We start from the raw sequence: 22,668 nt of genomic DNA on the forward strand, positions 1-22,668 counted from the left end.
ATAGAATCGGTGCCTGTTACTCACCTCTAAATATTGAAAAAAAAAAACACTGCAACAGCTTATTGGGATTATTTAAATGTGTATTTCATGCGTGTGTGTTCGCATGTCCACGATTTCACGTTTTTTCGCAAAGGCGATTTAAAGATTATCTGTCGTGGGATTTTAAACGTTCTTTAAATAGAATATTAGTACTATCGACCCCATCAGATAAAAAGGAATTTCGTTCTACCTCGGTTGGGAATTTCCCCTTTTACTTCTGCTGTAAATTAACCTTTGTCAAATAGAACTAACTTTCCGTCCTCTCTCTCTCTCTCTCTCTCTCTGTCTCTATCTCTTTTTCTCTTCCTTACCACTATCTACTGATACTATGTTCTTTTCCATTCGTTTCAACGTGCTAGCTAGTACTGCTCGAACAATATTTTGTTCTGCAAGATACTTTTCCTATTGTCTCGCACTCTCTCTCCTTGCAAGTTCTAGTACAAAAAAAAATAAACCCAAAATGCTCTTTTTCGCAGATTTGGCGTGTTAACAGAGATGCCTAACGCCTATAACTAAGTTCTTTTTTTTTTTAAATTTTACCTACCGAATCCCACGCCTTGATTGAGGGTTATCGTCTACAACACAGCATCTTCCCTCTTATTTCAACGCCAAAAGTCACCAGGTTGGTGACTATGATCAACAAACACAATGTTAGCCGTGTTTTGCTTCTCCTGGCAGATTACAGTCTTGTGATATCGATTGATGCGTTTTTCGTATTTTTTTGTGATTAATAGAGGCAGTAGTAACGGAGAAGGAGGATACAAAAACACACAAGAACCGTACTGTGGTAAATCGTGGAAACTCACATCAACCGTTCCTAGCAACGAGTGGCCAATGTAAAAAAAATGCAAATTCCACCTTTCACTATCTTATGGCAAAAAATGATATCAATTTGCCCTATCTTGCGCACAGTACATATACCTCTAGTAATAAAAGTTCAAGACTTTCCGTCCGGAGTACTTGTCGAGGAAGCAGAGGAGGAAGCATTCGAAGAGGATTGTGACAGAGGAGAGGACAGTGCCGCCGACAGCGCGGTACTACGCGATGCTGTGGAATGAACATGTCCGCACTCGATTGTGACCTCCGTCGGTGCTATAGGCGTTTCCGATGGATTAGGAATCGAAAAGAACAAATTGCGTAAAATGTGCGTGCGCGATTTAGCAGGACCTGCGGTCAGCTGTTGTCCTAGAGAAGAGTTATCACTATCGGAGTTCGAGGACAACGGTGGTGATTCTGATAGCTGGGTTGGTTTCGATTCATTTGTTTGGTTTTGGGCCACCTCTGTCAGCCCTGTAGTCAGCACATCCGTGCCGTACGTTGCCAGAACAGGATTCTCTACTAAAATTGCTCTATTGATCGCTTCATTCGATGAACAGCTGCTGCTACTTGAATTTATAGCCATTGGCAAAGGTTTAGCAGCCACGCCTGTATGCTTTGCAGCGAGCTCGGGAGACGGGTTCAACGAGCCGGGCTGAACTTTGTGCTGGCGGGAAGTAGATCCAGCGGATTGTACTGCAGCATTTCGCAACTGTGCTGAGGATGAGGCAGCCGTGTACGATGAGGCCACATGCGGACCAGTCGCTTCCTCCTGTTCTAGCTCCTGCTCAAGACTGACATTCTCCGGAATATTATACGAACCGGTTGCACTGTCCACCGACAGATTGCGATGTTGACTGGAACTTAGCTTGGGAATCAGCTTGCCGAAATTGATGCGCTTGTGCGCCGAAGACACGCTGGTTGAATCGAAATCATCCCTGAACGAACGCTCAGAACTACGGAATGATCGTCCACTGCCCAGGCTGGCCTTGTCGGCTGCAGTGTCCTGAAATAATCACATACACAACACAATGCAACGATGAAATCTTAATGCCCATGCAGTCTGCTACGGCCGGTTGCACGTTTACCTGATCCAACGGCATAGTGTACAAAAAATCACAGGAATCTTTCTTACTGTCGATAACGTAACACACGGTATTGTCGAAGCGTACTCGTTCCGAAGCACCGTCCTCGGAGAACGCACTAGACTCTGCCTGTGGCTTATAGCTTAGTATTGACCCGGCCAGGGCCTTGGTGGAAGCTGCGTCGTTCAGAGTGTTCCCAGATTTTTCGCTCACGCACGTTACTGCAGAAGCAGTTTCAGACGTGCTTACATCAGCTTGAACCTCCAAACGGTGCCTGCGGTGCACAACAAACAACATATTCGATCAGCTCTCTAAGCTCAAAATGTTTTAAAATTTCGATGGAATTATACTTTACCCAGTAATACTGCCCGCAAGAGCCGTGGTAGAGGGATTCGTTACGCCATATGCCGAATGCTGGCTTGAAACCCCGAGATGGCTTCCGCTGGCCACGCTCAGACTGACCTCTCCAATACTGGTAGCTCCGATGCGCGAAACAGCATCTACACTGGCGGCGTCTGCGGTACATAAAAAAGTGATTAATTTACAAATCACAAACTACGCAAACAAGCTCGCATTTGGTGAATATGTGCGAACATACCGTGATTACGGGAAGCGTTGTCTTCTTCCTCGTCGAATTCAAATTTCGTCCCTTCACCACAACCCGCACGGCATAGCGAGACAGGTACGACACCATACACGTAAAACAGCAATATTGGCACACCGATGGCAACCGCTAATCCGGCTAGGACAGGCGACACTATCACCTAAAAATGCACACGTGAAACAAAGAACAACAGGATTAGTTTGGCATTTAAATGTCAATAGAACCTAAAATAAAACCAACATAGCAGCTGTAATAATTGTTTATCTCCATCTATTTGCTCCAATGCCTTGTAGCCTGTAAAGTCTTTCTTTGAGCCGAACAAACTCTGAAATTTACATTCGCCTTTTAGCAGCAAACAAGGAAGTACAGAACGGTAAAGTTGCTCGTTGCCGCTAATAAAAAAAAGCATAAAGGATGTTCAAGAATGTGAAGGTTCAAAGCTCTTCAACTTTAATACGATGCCACCCGATATAAGCTATCACAGAAAATCATTCGCTTCGTCAACGCCACACCCACGGGCGTAAATATGGCGATGCAGAAGCGAACGAACGAAGCAACAGCATCCATGATTCTCCGACTCGTTCCCCTTTTCGTAATGTAGGTCATTCCAGACACGCTTCTGACGTCATTGGACTACCGCAGAAGCTGAGTTCTTGTAATTCTCCCGTCGATCTCAAGAGGAAACGATGAGCACGGAGAAATGGTGGCAAATTTGGCTTATATTTAGGACGATCGTGCTTACGACAACTTTTCTTTTCACCATTTAGCTTCTGTTGTGAGTGAAAACGGAAAGCGATTTTAGCTAGTCCCACGATGAACCATGCACAGTAAGGGTCGTAGTCGTAAGCGAGAAGAAGCCCCACCGGACGATGCTAGTTAACCACAACAAATAGCCGCTAGTAACACATATTCAGGCAAGAGTATGCTGTGGTGTACTTGGCCGGATTTTCCTTCGTTACTGGAATGAGCGTGGCGGAGGGAGGAAGTACCAACGATGAAGATTTTATTTTTCATCGCCGGAAGACTTTTTCGCTCAGATGAGTAAAACGCTGAGGTCTATTATTAGTGCATCTGCAATGTCATACCGGGTGATCTGTTTAAATATTCAACCGAAGTTGCCTACACACAATAAGAAAGCTAGGGAAACGCAAATCAACGCAAAACCATTGAAAGATGCAGTGAAAAAGGTGCTATATACGAATGGTGCACTACTTTGGCCTTCCATAATGTAGATGTTTTAGGCAATATTTAAACGATATTTGGTCTAACATGATATTTCGTATAACATCTTTTCGTATGTTACTTTTTTGTATTACATTTTTGTAGATGGAATATATTGAAACCATTTGACTGCAAAACAATAATTTACAATATCAACGGAAATATTGCCATCTAATAAAGGTAATGAAATCTAATACAGTAATGAAACGAGCCAAAGCGTTCAATGAATGAAGTTATGATGCATTTATAATGCATCATCCAGCAAATGAGCTTCTTTTGAATCTCTTAGGTCGTACGACGGCGTAAGTAAAGGTTAACATGCATGGAACAAATGCAAAACAGGAAATTAATCCCAAATCGAGCTACACGAACTGCAAATTGCAAATCTTGTTCCACTTACAGCATGGTAGCATATTCCAGAAATTTGTTTCTACCCTGATGTGGAATCAATCAGAACATAATTAAAAGGAAAAAATACTCTAATGAATCTAACGGTTGGTAATAAGTTAGTAGATGCCATCGTATGCTGAAGTTAAAGCGAAAAGATCTACACTTATCCGTATAGCCATACCACCAAAACATGATCCAATTTTACTGATTGGCGTTGCATGAAAGAGCGTAAAAGAGACGGCGTACGCCAAACAAACCAATCTAGTCCGGTGGAACAGAATGACATGAACGGAGTGCCACATGTTATGCTCAACCCCAATATTCCTAAATCGATTTTGTTAGCTGCCTGCAGCTTGGAAAGCCTTCGGCGGAGTTAAGAAGATGAAATCGGTTGATAGAATTAAATTTCAATTACACACTAATGATGAAAATAATGACATTCTCCATTTGCGTGTCTTTCATTTTAGTGAATATGCATTACACTAAAGGCAGCGAAAATCTACACGACTAGCATTTAGGGCTGTGGCGACGTTAAATATCGTCGGCTCGACCGTCGAGCCGACGTTTCGTATCGTCGCCTCGACCGTCGCGTCGACGTCGAGATGCAGTAAAAAGTCGACGTTTCATGAGGATGTTGCCTAGCATGTGTTGCAAATCAATGGCGCTCACGTAAAATTGAGTGATCATGAAATAAAAAAAAAATCCATTTGGAAGGAAGCTCAGGCCCGTACGCTCTGCTCTCGTTATTTTCGCTTCAAGCTCTTCTTGACCGTGTGGCCGCGAGTGCATGTCGGAGTGGAACATTAGCTCTGAGTGTACTAAGTGTCGAAACGATTCTCCCCCCTATGCTCTTATTCGTTCTGATTAGGTCTTGTTGTGCTTGGCTGCTGCCTTGCCTTGCTTTTTCTGCCTCTCTTCTCTTTGCTTTGCAAATTTGAATTATTTCGGGTCGAATTAGAGAGGGGAGAAGTTAGAATTGATGAGATATGAAGTTTTGTATTGAAATGATTGAGCGTCGAAAATTTACCGATTCAGCCGTCGAGTCTCATATTATGTGCCCCGTTGCTAACGGTTGACTTTCTTTCTTTTAAGGCAAAATTATGACGCCGATTAAAATATATTTTGAGATCGCTGAGAACCCCATATTACCCATAACGTGAAACTGACTTGAATTTGCTTAGCAAAATACCGTCTCGCAAGTTTGTTTCTGATCTGCACCATTATTTCACGTTCATGGTCGGCACATCACAATCAAAAAGACAGATATTTTTAGTGGATTTAAAAAAATGATTAGGGTATTTGGCGCTAAGTGTGCTTGGATTAAACTTCTTACACACTAAATTATATCTTTCGAGCAAATGAGTAGGAACCATCAAGAGATATGAGCGTAAATATTTCAGTCAAAATCATATGTTTTTGACAATATAAAAAACTAATCTTTCAACAGTCGATATTATTTACATGAAAGTAGAAAAAAACATTGAACATAATTACGGACTTTAACTCAACCTTACAAAAGCGTTATCCATATCTGGCTGGTTTGCAGGGAAGGACTTCCGTTTCCCATGTTTAGGTGATGGAGCTCGGTAGGTAATATATCGATCGGTAATAAATACGTTGGTAATATCCGTCGATCCCCCGATATCGTGATTCCTATCGCCAACCAATCATTCCTTATCATTCCGCATACTTTCAATTGTACTGGATTTGCTTCTTCGGTGTTTATCATAAACAGAATTCCTTCGCTAAGGGTAAAACCAATCCAATAGCTTTCTGATCGAAGCGATTGGCTAATTGTACGAATTGCTGTACCTTTTGCCAGAAAGCCTACCCTCGGTTATGAGTAAATTCAATACCATATTTTGTTAATATAAACAAGCACCTGAATCGTTATGAAAATGTGCTTTGCAAACCAATCGTAGAAACAATTGCCGGTCTATGCTTTAAATTGAAGTCAATGAATTTCGCATGCATGGCATCTTATGAATGCATCTCTCCTATAGGAAATGCTATCGTAAACGTAATTTAGACAATTTCGCGACGATTACAAAATTGATAACATAAATTGTCCCATACAGTTTTCCCTCCGATTTTCTTCTACTGTGTGATTTGCTTAAATGGTTGAACCATTTTGTTGTTGGCATCGGAAAGGGTTAAACTTATTTTGAAATTATTAATTTATTAAGAATGGGAAACCCCTAATTGAAATTCGCTAAATATAAGCGATCGCTACAAACTTCTAGTCGTTGTTCCACGGACATTCCGTTCTGATAATAACATTGAGTGATTGAGCTACGTTAGGGCCGCTCAGTACGGGTTTGAAGCTCAAGACGAGTGCGGAGATAGTTTTGGTACAGACAGAACGGAACAAAAACTCGTGACGACCCCGGCCGATACGAGTGACAAGAAAAATGAGCTAGTTTGTGGGAGCTATGTGGAGCGGGGTGTTGAGCGGTACGCGCGATGCTCACGACGATAGCAAACACACCCATGCACAACGCTACGCCTTGGAAATTTGTATGGAGCAAAGAGGTGACAAGCTCATGAAACGTCGAGACGAACGATACATCCCAAATTTTGCTTGTAGTGTAGTTTCAGTTAGACGACATGTTTTCATATCTCTGAAATGGCTAGGCGCCTAGCTAATAAATTATATGAAGCAAAAAACCCAATCCACCCGAGTCACAACGTGAACTATAGATACTACGCTAAAGTAATGCTGTACTTTTTTACTGCAAGCATTACTGCCGAATGCCATTTTTTGAAACCGATTAAACCATGCCTTACGAAGATCACCCCGCTGTGATGATTCATTGATTCGTCACAGTTGCAGCTAGAGAGTTCAAAGAATCCCTTCGATACGTTTTGGTTTTCCTATAACCGTGAAGTGAGCGCTGTAAAACCCTCCCACATTCGTAGTCATACTGTAGCTCACGATCCAACACCCATTCCACCCGTCGTCCGTTTGGTCTGTCTGTCAGTCTCGGGACCTATGCTTATTTTTAAAATCGGTCGCTTTGCCTTCGCTAAGATAGTACACAACGCACTGGATCTTGTAACCCCAAGAGTGCGCGACAGTCCTTCAGAGCTCTCACAAACAGTACGAGGACGACAAACGGAACAGGGAAAACCTGACCTGGAACATGGAAATTGAGAATTTGAGAAATGCGGGGAAAATATGAGGAGAACAAAATTGTTGGAGAACGAGAGAGAGAGAGAAAGAGAGAGAGAGAAATCTGGCGTGTAACTACTATCCGCAGCATGTGTTTAGTGAAATTCTCCAAGCATGTGGACGGATTGGTCACTCGGCGCTGCTGGCTTTGGGCTGCTTGTTTTGCATTTTGATGATGGAAATACCAGGCTCTCATTCGTTGTTCATCATTCCAGAACACCACGAGGGCAGCATAAGCACAGATTGCGTCTCATTTTGGTCCTATTCTCTTTTCACCACCATTCATTGCTCTCAATTACGCTCCGAGAAATAGGGCGAGCCCTCCGAAGATGAGCCTCCACCAAACAGTCAGTTGACGTTAAAGACTCATCGTGTTCAGATGTGCCTGCTAGTCCCGGTTTTAACCAACAGTTTAGATGCTGGGTGACGACCGAATCCATTTCGGTAGTAACGATATCTCTGCTCAAGGAACGACGAATCGTTACAGTACGTTGTGACACCAGAGTGTTTGCCGTGTCAATCGATAAAACTGTTAAAGCTGATAAGAATTATTATTCGTTACTCATTGCTCAACCATCCGTGATCGCACTTGGCGGTGGTGTAGTGGTAAGGACTCGACCTGCTGCCGTTCACATACCTTGAATAGTACATATCCTGCTTTTGTATGACCTTTATTGGAAAGGGCATTACTTTGATGCATCATCAGCAGGGTAGAATTGGAGTGACAAATAAATTCATTATCATATTCAACTGGAAAATGAACGCTAAAAGTTATCGAAATTTTTCGACATAACATTTGCGATAGTATGATTTACACTAAGAACATTGAACACAGTACAGGGATTGGGCTGAATCATGCAGTATGAAACTGAACACTCTTATTCGATGTAATTCAAGCCCCGCCAAATCAACAGTCAACGAACCACACACCACGCTGATGCAGCCAAACAAAGAAAGGTGTGTCGCCCACAGATCCTACATAGGGGTACCTCTTCCGTGCTCTCTCTCTCTGTCTTTTGCTCTGTGAAAAGTGAATAACAGAAATCGGCTTTTAACGTCGGGCCAACGTCGGGGCAATTCACCCCATTCCGGAAGTGGTAGTTGAAAATGTTCCATCATCAGACCGTGAATTAGCCATTTAGTTGCCAAAGAAATAATAACATAGTGCAACGCGTTTAGGGTGTGTCGTACCAGGTGTGGTATATTATACGTGTAGCGGTACGTAACGGAATAAAACCGGCCCATACAACTCATCGCCAAAACACCCGAACGTTAGAAATGGGAGCTTGGTACGGTTTGATTATCACTGATGCTCCTCTGAGCCCATTAAAAAAAGAACTATTCCAACGGCACATATGAAATATTCATTGAACTATTGTTGCGATGCATGGCTAGACACTGGATAGATTGACTATGCGTGTGTTGGAGCGTATTCATATTGTATGCACATCCAACACGAAAGGAATTTTTGGCCCACTAAAAATGCTACGTGAGAGGGGTTCCATCAGGATCTTGTCTTGCGTGTCGTGAAATGAGAGCAAATGTATCTTTTCTGGAACAGGAGCACATATTCTCTCGCTCTAGCTTCCACTTGAAATCATCTGTCCTTGACCTACAAAGTCCTGGGAAATCCATGTCCTGTTTGTCGAAGCTATCCCTTCTGGTTTGAGCGGTTTGAGACTGTACGAAGGATAATTAAACATGATTTCGCATATCTTGGACGCAACAATATGTTAAATCCTAGCTTTATTGAACGAGATGCACCCAAATGCACAATGTTTATTTACACAGGATGGAAGAATTGTTTCCCCAACCTCCTGAGTATCATTAAAAATCAGAAATTCAATAGAAATTCTAAGCTATTCGAACACGAAAGATGCTCATAAATTATATTTAATTGTACACGTTAAAATTGAATGACATCATTTGTGTGAACGATGATAATATAAAACCCGTTATTCCACGAAAACATTAACATTAAATGCTCTTGCGATACTACATGAACAGCATTGAGATTAGTCAATGATTTCATGCAAGCGACATTCCAGAAATAGACCACCTCCAACCGAGATAATGTTGAACTTTGCTCGTTCTCGGTGAGGAACGTTACACAGCCAGGCGCAGAAATTGCATTTTTGCAAAATCATTATTATATATACATATGTGTGTAAATTTATAATTAGATCACCCTCTATTTCCTCTTTTCGCAGCCAATCGAGACCCTTTCATTACGGACGGTTGATCAAAGACATTTCCCGTACCGTACTATCGCAGGAAGTGACCAGAGAGCAAAGAAAAAATAAAACAAACAAAAACAACACGAATAAAAACACAAATACGTGCTTAGCGCTATGTCAGACACTGAAGAAGATTCCACCTGCTCGGATAGTTGGCCCATCAATGAGGACTGGTTGATGGAGGTGCTCAAGAAGCATCACGAGGTACGGACCGGAATTAAAATCACGGATTTTAAAGTGAAACAAGGCTGCCAGGATGGAGTAAACAATCTAAGCGATATCCTTTCCGTCTCCGTGGTGTATGAGTTCGAGCGAAATGCTGGGCAGAGCATCAACCAGAGCTTGGACATTGTGATAAAATTGCTGCCGCAGGATCCCTTTAGCCGATACTTCGTGACCGAGGCAAAGTTCGATCTAAGAGAAATTAAATTTTACACTAGCGTATGTTCTCGTTATTTCGCTAACATTACATTGAGTGCAGAGTTTGAATAGCTTTTTCATGTTGCAGATACTTCCGGATCTGATGTCATTTCAAGAGCAGTATATTCCCAAGGAGCTCGGTAGCATGGTGATAGCGGTTCCAACCTGTTTCTACACACAATACGCACCAATAGGAAGCAACGCTCAAATGTCGCTTGGTAGTCCAGACTCTACGGAAAGTATACTAGTGCTAGAGGATATGCGATCTCTAGGCTACAAAAGTGCCAACTTTACGACGGGCCTCACACTCGGTCAAACAGAAGCAGCCATTCGTGCTATTGCCACGATTCACGCGCTATCACTCGGACTCAAAATTAAAAAGAAGGCTGATCTGAACGAAAAGTATCCGGTAAGAAAATTCGTTCAATTGACCATTGCTGAATTCTATCCAATGTGCTGCAATGATAATTGTATTTTTTTTACTCTCTCTCTCTCACCCTGTCAAGTTTCTTTTCCAAACTAAACGTGCTACCGAGAGCTACCAGCAACTCGTCGAGCAGGGTATGCCGCAATTGACAAAATTTCTCGAACAGAAGCCAGGCTACGAGAACGAACTAAAAGCGCTTAGCAAAATTCGTCCAAGAACAAAGATCCTGATAGAAACCCTACTCCAGCCAATTGAACCGATGGGACTGATCACACATACGGACTTCTGGTGCAACAATTTGCTGTTCCGCAGCGAATCGGATGATGAACGAACCGACAGTTGTACTATTCTCGACTGGCAAATGGTAACATACAGCCGACCAACGAATGATCTTGCTTTGCTGCTGATTTCGTCCATTCCGTCCAGTACCCGGCGCCAGCATACGTCCCGACTTCTGGACCTCTACTATGAGGCTCTCAAATCCTGCTGCCTTAAAATGGACGTCGACATAGAGGCGGCCCTCGGGTATAGTCGCAACAAAATGGATTGCGAATACAAACAGTCACTACTATTGGCATTACTACTATGCATAGGTTCGGTTGATATTGCGATTGGCAATCCAGCGGCAGAGCAGCGTCTGCTGGATGTTTTGAGGGACCTATATGACGAAGGCATTTTAGGCATGGAAAACTGTTTTTATGGCGAATACCATGACACTACACTATGAACTCGCTGTTCAGTGTTCTAACATCCATCCAAAGTAAATTTTCGAATGCGACATAACATTACTATTTTAAGCAAATGGCACACACACACATCTAACAAAGAAATAAGACATAGGTATAATTTGATCGAAACGTTCCGATCGTTGCAGCATCGTAAAATTATTCGTGTTACTGTACTGCGGCATGAACAGTTGCCTTCCTTCATATGAACAAAAACAATTTTAACATTCATGCCTCACACATAGAAATAATTTGAAGAGTGCTAACGTACTAAAAAGTAACTACTTTAAGATCAGAACTCACAAAAGCATAAGCTCAATTTCAATTGTACTGCAGGTTGGTGAACCATAACAGCTTTCAAAGTGAAATATTTTCGGCTAAAGCAATTACGATGTTTAAATAAAGTGTTGATTACAAAATGACTTTTGATGTTTCATATTTATGGCGCATGTCCCATCGTAAAAACATATCACCGAAATTAACTATTAAAACTGGAAGTAATTACAAATTATCCTATTTTATAATACAAAACAGACGCAAACGCGACAGACTTTGCTTTGAGTAAGCATAAAACAAGGTGAGGCGAGACAGTTTTTACTAGTCAACGCTCATTTTAATCATAGAAATTATTTCTCTATATAGTGTTAAAAGAGCGCTAACACCTTCGAGAATAGTGAAAAACAAATTTGTCGAAACGCGTATTGCAGGGGGGTCTACACAGTTTTCATCAAAAAGGCCAGACAGTAAAAAATAGCCTGAACCTGTGGGCCTGAAACAGATCTTGACACATGTGACAAATACAGCAGAGCAAAATATGACCTCTTCGACGGCTGCACGCTGCACGTTGGATACTTCGCGATCGAGCGTAGAAGTGTTAATATGTAGTATTTATTAATGGTTTGAAACTGTATAGTCAAACCGAGGATCTAATTGCGTACATACAGCAATTAAAATAGAGTGCAAATGATCGTCTGTTAAACATGCTCTCTAATGGATTTGGAATTGGATTTTGTGTTCTTCGTGCGACATACAAAAATATGCTTCCGGGCCGGACTATTCCTTACCCATGGTATATTGTTTTTGCCAAGATACCAGTACTGGAAAAGTATTATGTTTCTCTAAAAAGACGACAAATCCTTTTAATTTTAACCTATAATCATCAATCAATCAATACAGGTGTTAGAATACATTGTATCCTAACAGCCGCTGTCATCACGAATGCCGACAGAATCGCAATGACGATAAGGAAAGAAAAATATATATAGACAGGATCAGATGAAGAGGACCAGTTCAGAAATAATAACCGCGGAATAATTAGCGTTTTTGAAACGCATAAAATCGTTAACTTAACTCTTTACTTTCGCACATCCGAAGTACGGGACGGTCATTCCTAACAGGCATTACACACCTATAGGGTTTTGAAACTCTCTATTATTATAACTGTCATTACTAGCATGGCAGTGACTACTATTCACAGGGGTTAAGTAACGAATCCCCTTAAAATTGTACACATACTATGCTTGGTAATACAATTTACTAGTTTCATATATATGTATATATACACACACAATTAAAAATTCACTATATGTGGTGTATGATAGGGTCGATCTTTCAATCAGTCATAGCTACCAAATGCTATAAGCTGCAGCAAAGGGTTATATCTATTTCTGTTGATTTGTATTGTACACATAATTATACTACTCTACATCGAAGGGGATGCAATCGCTGTTGTCCGCAATATTGCAATTAACAGTAGAGAATAGTATACAAATTTGAAATTGATTTTGTGTTTCTAATTGGAATAATCATTGTAACATGATAACATCACAACTTTAATAACATAATCAAGTTGCACTCACCGATGCCGTTACTCCTCCAAGAACAGCAAAATTACGTTTATGTTTACCGGCCGATTTATAGCGCGTGTGTATTTTCCTGCCAACCCAAACGGGGATTCCTAAAATGTGGTAAAAGATAACAATTAGTGTCGAAAACAGAACCGATTACCCGACATATGTTCATACCTATGATCATTGCTGGGACGGCAATTCCTGCTACCAAGGCTATTCCAAGTGGAGCTCCCACTAGTGTGCCGAGTTGCCACAGTAATTTCTTTTTACGCGACCAAGGTTTTTTACCCCAGAATGTACACCCAGATGGGCTCAGATAATGAAGATCGCTGATTTCCTTCATGCACAGCCAGCAAAACTCAGAACCACAGATGGCACACACCATGTGGTTACAAGATCCGTCATCCATCTTCACGATCAGCACTTGACACCTGGGACAGGGTTTAATTTCGTCCTCTAAAACACAAAAGCAAACGATGCAAAATTAGAAGACAACATACACATAAGAGAAGGGTTAAAAGTGCCTAATGGAGCATTAGTCATTTTAAGGAATCATAGTATAGGAGCCCTCGGATAATACAACAAGGTAGATTGGAATTAACGTGCGAGTCAGCAACAGCAGCTTCCTCGGAAAATGAAAGGAAGTGGAGAATAGAAAAGGATTCAAATAGAGAAATCTTACTATGCTGTGAACTTTTTCTAATACTACCGGACAGGGCGCGCGTTGGACTTTGGCGAGATGCACGAGCCGCGTCGCAGGTCTGATCTGGATGCCATTCCGCCTTGCAATGATAACAAAATTGGACGTCGCAACCGGGCCTTTGGCAGCTGATTCTCGGACAAGAGGCACATCCGGTGGCAATGACCGCGTAGGTGCAGTCCGGTCCGGGACACCAGCGGGAATCCGGATCCGACAGCAACACTCGTCGAACCATAAAGTCCTCGTACTTTGTGATGGCGGTCGGGAACGCTTTCAAGAGCGTTCGTATGTCAGTGGGATGCATCGAGTCCGAACATTGTGGACAGCTGATATCCGTACGCGATTCGGAAATCTGGATCATCAGATAATTTTCGAGGCACGCTCGGCACGCGTAGTGCTTGCAATTCAGCAGCGGATAATAGTCATCGCTCGAGGGTAGTACGTCGTAGCACAAAGGACACTCTTCGGGAACCTTCCCAGCAGTGGACGATACGTTCGAACCAACTCCTCCAGCCGTACCCGTATTACCCCCCTTACTGTGCAGGCTGTGTGATGATTTGTGACTGCTGGGGGTAAGCTTTGAGCTAACGGTTCCCCGATCCAGATTTCCCGGAGAGTTTGCAGAATGCTGCGAAGATGAATCCGAGTTAAGCTGCAAAGAGGAAAAAAATGAATTACATAAACGTTATAAAATTCCGTATACACGTTATATATGCAATGTGTGTTATAAAATCAAAAGCATACGAAAATGTTGCATATATTCCCTAGTACTATGTACATCATACTCAAATTCGTACGATTGTTTTCAAGATCAAATGCATCATGTTTAATTTAAGAACTTATGAAAAAATGACTCTCTTAACTGAGTCAGCCCGGGATAAGGTTCTCTGCAGCTGTTGGGAGGAAATGCCTTTCAGCTCACAAAAAATTATTCAAATCTAAATACGGCTAGGCCGCTCTTAAATAAATAAAAATAACAATGAAAAAGTGACTTCCTATGAAACAAACGATCGTAAGGAACAATTAAATAAAATTTAGATTAAAAAAAAACATTCGAATGTGAGTCTAGGACAAAACATTTTGTTTTCCTCCTTCCCGGGAAAGTTGTTTCAAAAAAGTTGTTATACATTGGAAAATACGGTACAAACTTATACGAATTGTATACAATTCGAGTACCGTGTTTAAACCGACTCATGTTGTCGAACCGAATACAATATGCTATCTTATCGAATGGATTCTTTGCGATTAGAACTTAAGCAAAAGAAAGAAAAAATGCACTCACCTTATTACTGCCATGGCCTGACGATACAGTCTTATCATGCTTTCCGCCCCCATTGGAACCGCTTCCATGAGCGCCATTTCCTCCGCTGTTGTTTCCTCCCTTTTCCGCATCGCAAAGCCTTTGGCCAAGTGGAGGGCTGCCTCGAGCGGCCCGAGCACTTTGCAGCAAAAATCGGCGCAGAGGAAAGTTCAAGTTGAAGGTATTTCGACTTGAGCCGCGCATCTTGTAGCCGGCCAACAAGCCCCTCTGTCTTTCTGTATATATGCACGGTTAAATCTTCACTCAAATACACATATCTTCACTCAAATACACATATCCACACGCGCTAAGTCTTGTTTCAACTGGTTGAAGACGATGGCTGCATCTAAAACACACGCTTGAGCATTAATAGAATAATGGAAAATTGTACAAAAAATATTTTAAACTGGTGAACTGAACTGGGACAAATTAAACTGATCACCAGTTAGGCACTGATAGGTAAATGTTCACAACGAATAAATCTGCTCAATGTCACTCCATCCCACACGATATTTGCTTTTTAGTGTTATCGCATTAAAAAACAGATGGTTCACTTCTGCTCCATTGAGTTTGTCTTCACAGCCTGCATTGGCATTGAGTATTACAAATTCTATGAACTGTTATCATGCGGCAGGATTTGCTGAGTGTATCGCTAACAAAATGCCAATGCCGGGTGCCGGATCAAGTTTGTTGCAATACGCAATTTCTGGAAAGAAACAAATTAAAATTGATTATTTTTTCGCAGACTATTCGCAGAAAGCTACAATGACAAAACAAAACAAAAATGAAAACGGTAAAAACATCCCTACAGTATGACTCATAACAGAAGGTAATGAGACATGAGACGATACAATAAAGGTGTGAATTTTAAAATTAGATAATTTGTGAATATGGCTATTCCAATAACGTTGCTGAATTGTGCAGCGTCGCAGTTTTATGAGCTCGTTATTTTGCAGTATGCGACACACCACATTAATTTTTCTGTTACACACGTTCCAAGCCTGTTTTGTGCAGGTGTCATTCGTTCCCAAGCTATACTCATCTTCACATGGCTTGTGAATGCTTGTTCGCTTTAAGAATTACTCATCAGTCTCACCGGTTGAACGGGTCACGTAATGGTGTTATTTCAATATACAAATATCAGCACCTTGAAACCGTCATATGATCCATCTTTTTTCCAATCACAGTTTGTGATTAGTGAATTGTTTAATGCATCCACGGTATCTCAAACTTTACGGTAGCTTTTCAACCACAACTCTTAAATCTTTACTGTTCAAAACCTTGCTCACGTTTAATAACAAAAAGCAGAAACATAAATCATGTGAAAATTATACAGCCATAGCTGTATACTACGAAAGACTAATTACTATTGCCGTGATCGCCCGATCGACCTATGCAAGCTAGAAAGAAATCTGACTAACCAATTACCTGTTACCGGGGGATGGTAACCAGTCCTGCTAGTTAGCGGCTGAATACGAACGACGACGTCGCTCACATGTTGAGACACACGTCTCCTTCGCGACTCCGCCCAAAACTGGATTGTCGATTGGCGCACGACGGGATATTACGCTAAATAGAGCACTCTGTCCTCTTTCTACACCATCAGCTATGTATCCATGCAACGTCGTGAAAACGCGCCATTTGGATGCTGGCTGCTAATCTGTGTTCCAGATCGATTACCCTTCGAACTGCACGCCGCTGGCAGTTGTACGAATAAAAAAACGAATGCCGAATTGACGTCAATCTCAGGCGAGAGCAAACCACAAAAGCCGCAACAGAACAGCTGTTCCGGTGGTGTAATGTGACGTAATCAACGCCAGGAGTTGGCAGAAACGCTAACTGTTATGAATAACAGTGTCTATTTTCTGCAAAAAATAATAAAAAAATGACAGCATCACAGGCAGCGAAAAGTAAGATTACGGTTCAAAAGCACTAAGCTAATAGAAGCAAATCAGTCAAAGGGTCATAGGAACAATCAATTGGCCAATCAATCAACTAGAATCGTAAACTAAAACTAACTCCGCCATGCGACGATGTGTAAATGAGCGAAAAACGACGACTAAGCAGCCGTACGACAAAACCCAAAGACGATGAACAGTGGTTAAACCACGATCAGTGGCGATGGCCGGCGAGAAGGACGACTGCCGAAGGTTAGCGCACTTGAACTTGCATTTGTTTTGAAATGCTATTAAAGGCGAAGGTACAATTGTGCCACATGCGTGTCTCTCGCTGACTAGTTTTTCCTTCTACGTATCTTTTATCATTCCGCAAACCGAGAAGGCCAATACCGAGAGGTGTTTAGCGCCCTCTGCTGCTAACTGCCGCATGGTGATCAAACGTTTGAGCGGTCAGAATGTTCCACCTACCAACTGGTCAACTACAACACGATCAGAAGCAACAAGCGTGACGCATTCTTGATGGTTCGAAGCAGGCACCCATCAATTCCACGGTGTTACGTCTTTTCGCGCCCACAAATCAACTGCTCCCAGCATCACCTAATGACAGGTGCTCTCTGTTGCCCGTTGCTCGTGTGAAGGAAAAGCAACGATGGTAATCACCGTGAATGTTGTAGGTGGTAGTGCCAGAAAATTCTCACCCAACACCAAATCAAGGAGAGGTTGGCTGGCGAGTTACGAGTCTCGAGCAACAAAAACAAAATACGTGTCCCTCACCTTAACTGCTAAGATGCTAGAGGGCCGTAAATGCAAGTTGCCATTCAAAGCCACCCAACACCCTTCTCACTTTATCTGTCTCGCTCTCTCTCTCTCTCTCTCTTGTTTTTCGTGTCCACCGCATCTGTGATGCGTTATTCCCCAGCGCTTGTGCAACGGTGGTAACATTAGACTGCGCACCGAAGCGACATCGAAACGGCGCGCGTGGCCCTGGATCTAGTCACACACCATACCATCATCACCAACACCAGGCCGGCCGTCCTCCATTTGTGGACGCCACTGCTCCACGCGTTTGTGGTGAACGTTGGGACCCAACCACAGCAGCATATACTAGTGCTATGAAAGGTTTCCCTTCGCGCACCGGGTGAGAGTTTTTGGCATGGCAAGGAGTTGCAGTGTGCGTGAACGGTTGTAGCGAAGGAAAATAAACACGCTGATATAACAAACCGGTTTTCACAACTCGAAACAGAAATAGACATCAACTTGCGGCTTAAGAATAGTTAAATAAATAGATAACTAAAGCAAATAGTTTGCAAATATCACATTGCAAATCATCCGATTAGTTTGTAAAACAACCAAAGTTAGATTAAAAAATAAACTACTACTACTATGGCAATAAGGAGAATCAAAGGGGACAATAAAACGATAAGAGCAACGGAGATAATTTAATACTCAAAACATTTCCATACTGTGTTCCTGCAATATTATAGTTCCTATTGTATTGCAGCGTTGTATTGTCGGTGTTTCGTATACAAATACAAATCAACGTAAAGCTCGATCAGTCAAACAACGTTGACAACGCGACCGACCATTCGCCGCCATCGAATAAAACTGTTTAATGCAAACGTCGCACAATAGTTGCGATTTATGCACTTTCCAATTCGTACCTGCGCACTTTCGAAAGTAAATCCCCATAAACCACCTTCGGTTGGCGCATCTTTACGGCAGAGTGCAGCATGAAATGATGCATTTTTAATGCGACGTAATGAAGCGTGACTGAGTGGAATACGATCAGTGCGCAAACCAACTATTCTTGCGCTTCCGGACACTACCTGTACCCGCGTGGATGATAGATAGAAAACGCTCCCTTCTGTCGTTTTTGTTCGTCATACTAATACGGAACCGGTTTTTGCACATTGAACGAATAGTCAGTGACTGCCGGACAGTGCGGAGGCTCTGCATCGAATCCTCGGCGAAGAAATCGAAAGTGGAGGAAATCATTCGCTTCGCCACTTTGGATCTGACCGTAGCAGCACCGAGGACCGCAAGACAGCCAGGACAGGCTGGCAAAGGCCGGTCCTCCCATCTTTGGCAATTGGATCTCCTCTGTTATTTGCAGTTAACGAGGCGCATTCACGGCGGAGAAAGCGAAAGAAAACTCTACTGCAACGCTGTGTACCGTCCGTCCCTGTGATCATAAGGCTGAGAAACACATTTTGCCTTCGTTTATAAAATTCGGTGTAATTTGCATCTAAATATTGTATCTCATCCGATTGTCGTGATTACACTACATTCACCAGTTTCTGTTCTCAGAACGGCTAAGTATCTAAACAATGTAGCTACACTAAACACGACATGCGTGATTTTTTTGTTTGTTTCATTTTACTTACTTAACCAGCTGTTTAAGCCAAATTATAGCTCGTCTGATCTTCTGATTCTGGTCGGAGAAGAGCACATGAAACAAGCCCACAGCCAGCCCAAGCCACGGTCTAAAGACTGGCGATTACTTTTATAATCAAAACAAATTGATTGCAGATATTTGAGGAAATTGGGCCAGCCAGCACGATGCTCGTTGGTCTCGGCCCTCAGTCTGACTTGTGTCACGACGTAATCAACGTTACGCGTGGCTGCACACGCATAGCACTAATGCTCATCAACATCGCGCCATCGTCATATGCGTCATATAACGCAATGTAGAAGCACCATGCCGGTATAAAGACAACACACGCACCAGAGCTTCGGTGCTCTAATGCAGCGATGGCACTTATAAACGCTTAGCAACTGCAAAACCCCTCAAGAGACGCATGATAATGAGTTGCTAATGCGATTGACCCCAAGCAACTAAGCCCATCGTATGAGACGATAATCTAGAACCAAGCGAAGGAAAAAGGTACGTCAGCAAAAAATTGGACACCACATATTCTGTCATCGTAAAACAAATTTGAACGGTTGGAAGCGTTATTCAAAAATGCCACAACTCTACTGGACGACCCATTTTTGTGTGATTAAACAAAACATTCGACACAATGTAAGCGCTATGTAAGCCGAATTTCACTGAAACAACAACACCATAAACTCGTGGGGTTTGTGGTTTCTTCTCCATTCATTCATAGGCCCCGCGGTCTTTTGTAAACCAGACCACTGTTGCCAGATTTGTTTGGATGAGGCACAATCCTTTCTCCTGGACATCCTGCCAACAGATGTTTGTGATCACCATTTGGTTTCATCTCCGTAACTATTGCACCCTTTTGTGAGGAATTTTCTCTGGATGCTATTGATGTATGCAACAGAAACAAACCCGATAAACAGACGAAACTTGGCTTCTCGACATCACCAACATGGCGAAGGCCGAAGAACAATGGTTCAATCGGGCAGCTCAATTCGAAACAACATTACATCATCCACTCGGTGAGTAACACCGTTCACTCTCTCTCTCTCTCTTTCTTACTCTTTCTAATGTCTCCCTTCTTATGTGATAAACAGTTTGGAGCACGCGTTTGAATTTCTCGACATTTTTGACACTCGTCACACTGAATGATTTGACGATGTCTTGCATCGATTACATTATAGCACTAGCTTTGTTCAGCGTAGAGCACATACCATCCACATCGACGGTGCTTGATCAATTGCCAACCTGCCGATGATAGTTTTTGGTCTCTCTTTTAGACGTTTGGTCGATAAATGGATTTAAAAGAAACATGTAACAAAACTCTGGACATTACATGCAGCTTCTTCTCTACGGCTTCATGCAAATATGCTTTCTCATAAAACCAATCTCCAATTGATGTTTTAACATTAATTTAGCTTTTTTTTTCTCAAATTCGTACAAAGTGCCGCAATATACGATGGAGATACGTTTATTACACAATGAATATAAAAAAAACATCCCATTATATTGTTAGTTGGTGCTGTTGTTAATTTTCATGTAAAACTTGATCATTGAAATAAAATGCGTGAAATATATCGCCATAATACACGAGCAAATGCGAGCTCTCGCAATAAGTATGAAAAACGATTTGATAACGTTAGTCGAGTACCGATTAAGTGTGCCATGTTTCAACCCACTGAGCCACATTTTGACGTCATTCGAGTAGATAAGCAATGGACAGATCACTAAATCAAACCCAGTACATCAACATCGCAAAACGGATTACGTCGATACGAGCGTTGCGTTAAAACTTCACAATTAATAGAAGCAAAAATACCTTCCAGAAAGCCAAAGTGGAAACTCAGTCCCAAGCAGAAGTAAGCATTTTGTTCGCTCGACCCGAAAGCTATGTCCAAGACTTCATAACAACAGCGCACCACCAGCGCTGCTGCTCATTGTAGCCACCAATTGTACCAATTGTGTCCGTTTCACTTCCACGATTTGTCATAGCTGGTAAATGAAATGCGAGAAATTACAACAAAAGCCGTCGAATTGCACAATTCGCAGCCAGAAAGGCGAAACAAATGGCCCGTCATTACTTTATGCTGTGTTGGAATGTCTCCTGAAACAAACAAAAAAACTGGTGAAGCACGATGCAAAATGAAGCACAATTTTCTCGAATTATCTACACTCGATTATGGAAGGTCTGGAAAATTGCTCCCACACAAAAAAGCGTTGTAGCAGCAGTTTTAGGAATTTTACAACCCATGCTTCACAACCCTCACGGCGTTTCTTAGCTGGTGCATTGCGACTCCGGGGCTTCCGGGGCATCATTTACACATCCCAACAAACGAACCACGCGCTACAATATGTGTTTACCAGATGATAATCGAAATGCGAGGTACGACGCATTCTTCCTTCGCCAAAGTCACACCATGCTCGCCCAATCACAATATGCGCTCTTGCTTGTTGGCGGTACACGCAGCCCGTGCAGCAATCGTTCATGGTTGACCGGGTAGTTGAAGGCCGTACAAGGCAGAATAGTGGAGGCTTTGACTCACTTCAATGAAACCGACCACGATGCCGCACATTCGAAAGACAGTGAAGTGCATAAGGTTGTAACCTCGTCGGTTTAACTCCATTTTCATTTCACACCAATTTGGAATTCTCGCCTCGAACAGGGGTGATAGTGGCATATGAAATTGGCTTTATTTTATAGACGTTTCATCATCTTTTCAACGCAGGGTAAATATATTGCACCGAATAATGTAATGAAGTTTTTAGCAACCGTCATCAATACAATACTGACTGTTTAAAAATTTGACTGATGTATAGTTGAAGCTGGTGGTGAAAATATCGCCACAATAATTACATTTGACAAATATTACTCCTGTAAGGACAAAGAAGATTAACAAGACTATTGTGTATCACAACAGGAAATGCCTTCTGTTGCTAATAGTCTTTCAGGCACGTACAAGTCGATATGTTCCAGAAGGTACGTAGAGACGTAGATGAGGTTTTTCTCTTACATTGCACACGCTATTGTTTCCAGTAATATACAAGCAAGTAACAATCTACCATCTCGTAGGAAAAGCTCACCGACTTGCTCACAGTATTGCTCAATACTATTGCAATCTGAGAGCGTTGATAGCTTCGTGTTTTACAAAGAATCTGCTTCCTGATGAAGTTTTCTCAAAAGTAAAATTTTACAGGGGGTTAGCTAGGGCCCCTTAGAACTCTAAGTTTCTCGTTCATTATATTGAGAAGCTTTTTTTACACCAACGGATAACGCCAGTTAGATAATCCAAACGTGAACATAGAGCGAACACACACTTTAAACACTACAAATTCGAACACCAATCAAAGCCAACTGTTCCATGTATTGTACGAGGTTATCACGAGGTGAGATTTATTGATTGCAG

General features: G+C 42.1%; 2 protein-coding genes across 2 annotated transcripts; one reads left to right on the forward strand and one right to left on the reverse strand.

Moving 5' to 3' along the window:
* Positions 1-75: 75 nt before the first annotated feature.
* Positions 76-15,190, reverse strand: LOC128730821 (E3 ubiquitin-protein ligase RNF19A-like). The gene is made up of 8 exons (XM_053823902.1): positions 14,969-15,190; positions 13,669-14,338; positions 13,161-13,442; positions 12,996-13,093; positions 2,539-2,704; positions 2,296-2,455; positions 1,944-2,214; positions 76-1,861 (listed from the first exon to the last, which is right to left on the reverse strand). Exons 1-8 carry the CDS (start codon positions 15,188-15,190, stop codon positions 977-979), a joined length of 2,754 nt encoding a protein of 917 aa, XP_053679877.1. The 3' UTR covers positions 76-976.
* Positions 9,679-11,520, forward strand: LOC128730822 (uncharacterized). Its single transcript, XM_053823903.1, has 3 exons — positions 9,679-10,005; positions 10,073-10,393; positions 10,491-11,520. Exons 1-3 carry the CDS (start codon positions 9,679-9,681, stop codon positions 11,136-11,138), a joined length of 1,296 nt encoding a protein of 431 aa, XP_053679878.1. The 3' UTR covers positions 11,139-11,520.
* Positions 15,191-22,668: the final 7,478 nt, after the last annotated feature.

This window comes from Anopheles nili, chromosome 2 (genome assembly GCF_943737925.1).
Source record: "Anopheles nili chromosome 2, idAnoNiliSN_F5_01, whole genome shotgun sequence".
Classification (NCBI taxonomy): Eukaryota; Metazoa; Arthropoda; class Insecta; order Diptera; family Culicidae; genus Anopheles; species Anopheles nili.

Excerpts from the sequence above, each read along its gene's own strand:
- LOC128730821 (XM_053823902.1), bottom strand. The coding sequence starts at position 15,190 with ATGCGCGGCTCAAGTCGAAATACCTTCAACTTGAACTTTCCTCTGCGC. Across the intron at positions 13,443-13,668 it reads TAGAAAAAGTTCACAGCATA|AGGACGAAATTAAACCCTGT; the intron begins GTAAGATTTCTC and ends TTTGTGTTTTAG. Across the intron at positions 2,215-2,295 it reads CTTGCGGGCAGTATTACTGG|GCACCGTTTGGAGGTTCAAG; the intron begins GTAAAGTATAAT and ends TGTGCACCGCAG.
- LOC128730822 (XM_053823903.1), top strand. The coding sequence starts at position 9,679 with ATGTCAGACACTGAAGAAGATTCCACCTGCTCGGATAGTTGGCCCATC. Across the intron at positions 10,006-10,072 it reads AAATTAAATTTTACACTAGC|ATACTTCCGGATCTGATGTC; the intron begins GTATGTTCTCGT and ends TTCATGTTGCAG. Across the intron at positions 10,394-10,490 it reads ATCTGAACGAAAAGTATCCG|TTTCTTTTCCAAACTAAACG; the intron begins GTAAGAAAATTC and ends CACCCTGTCAAG.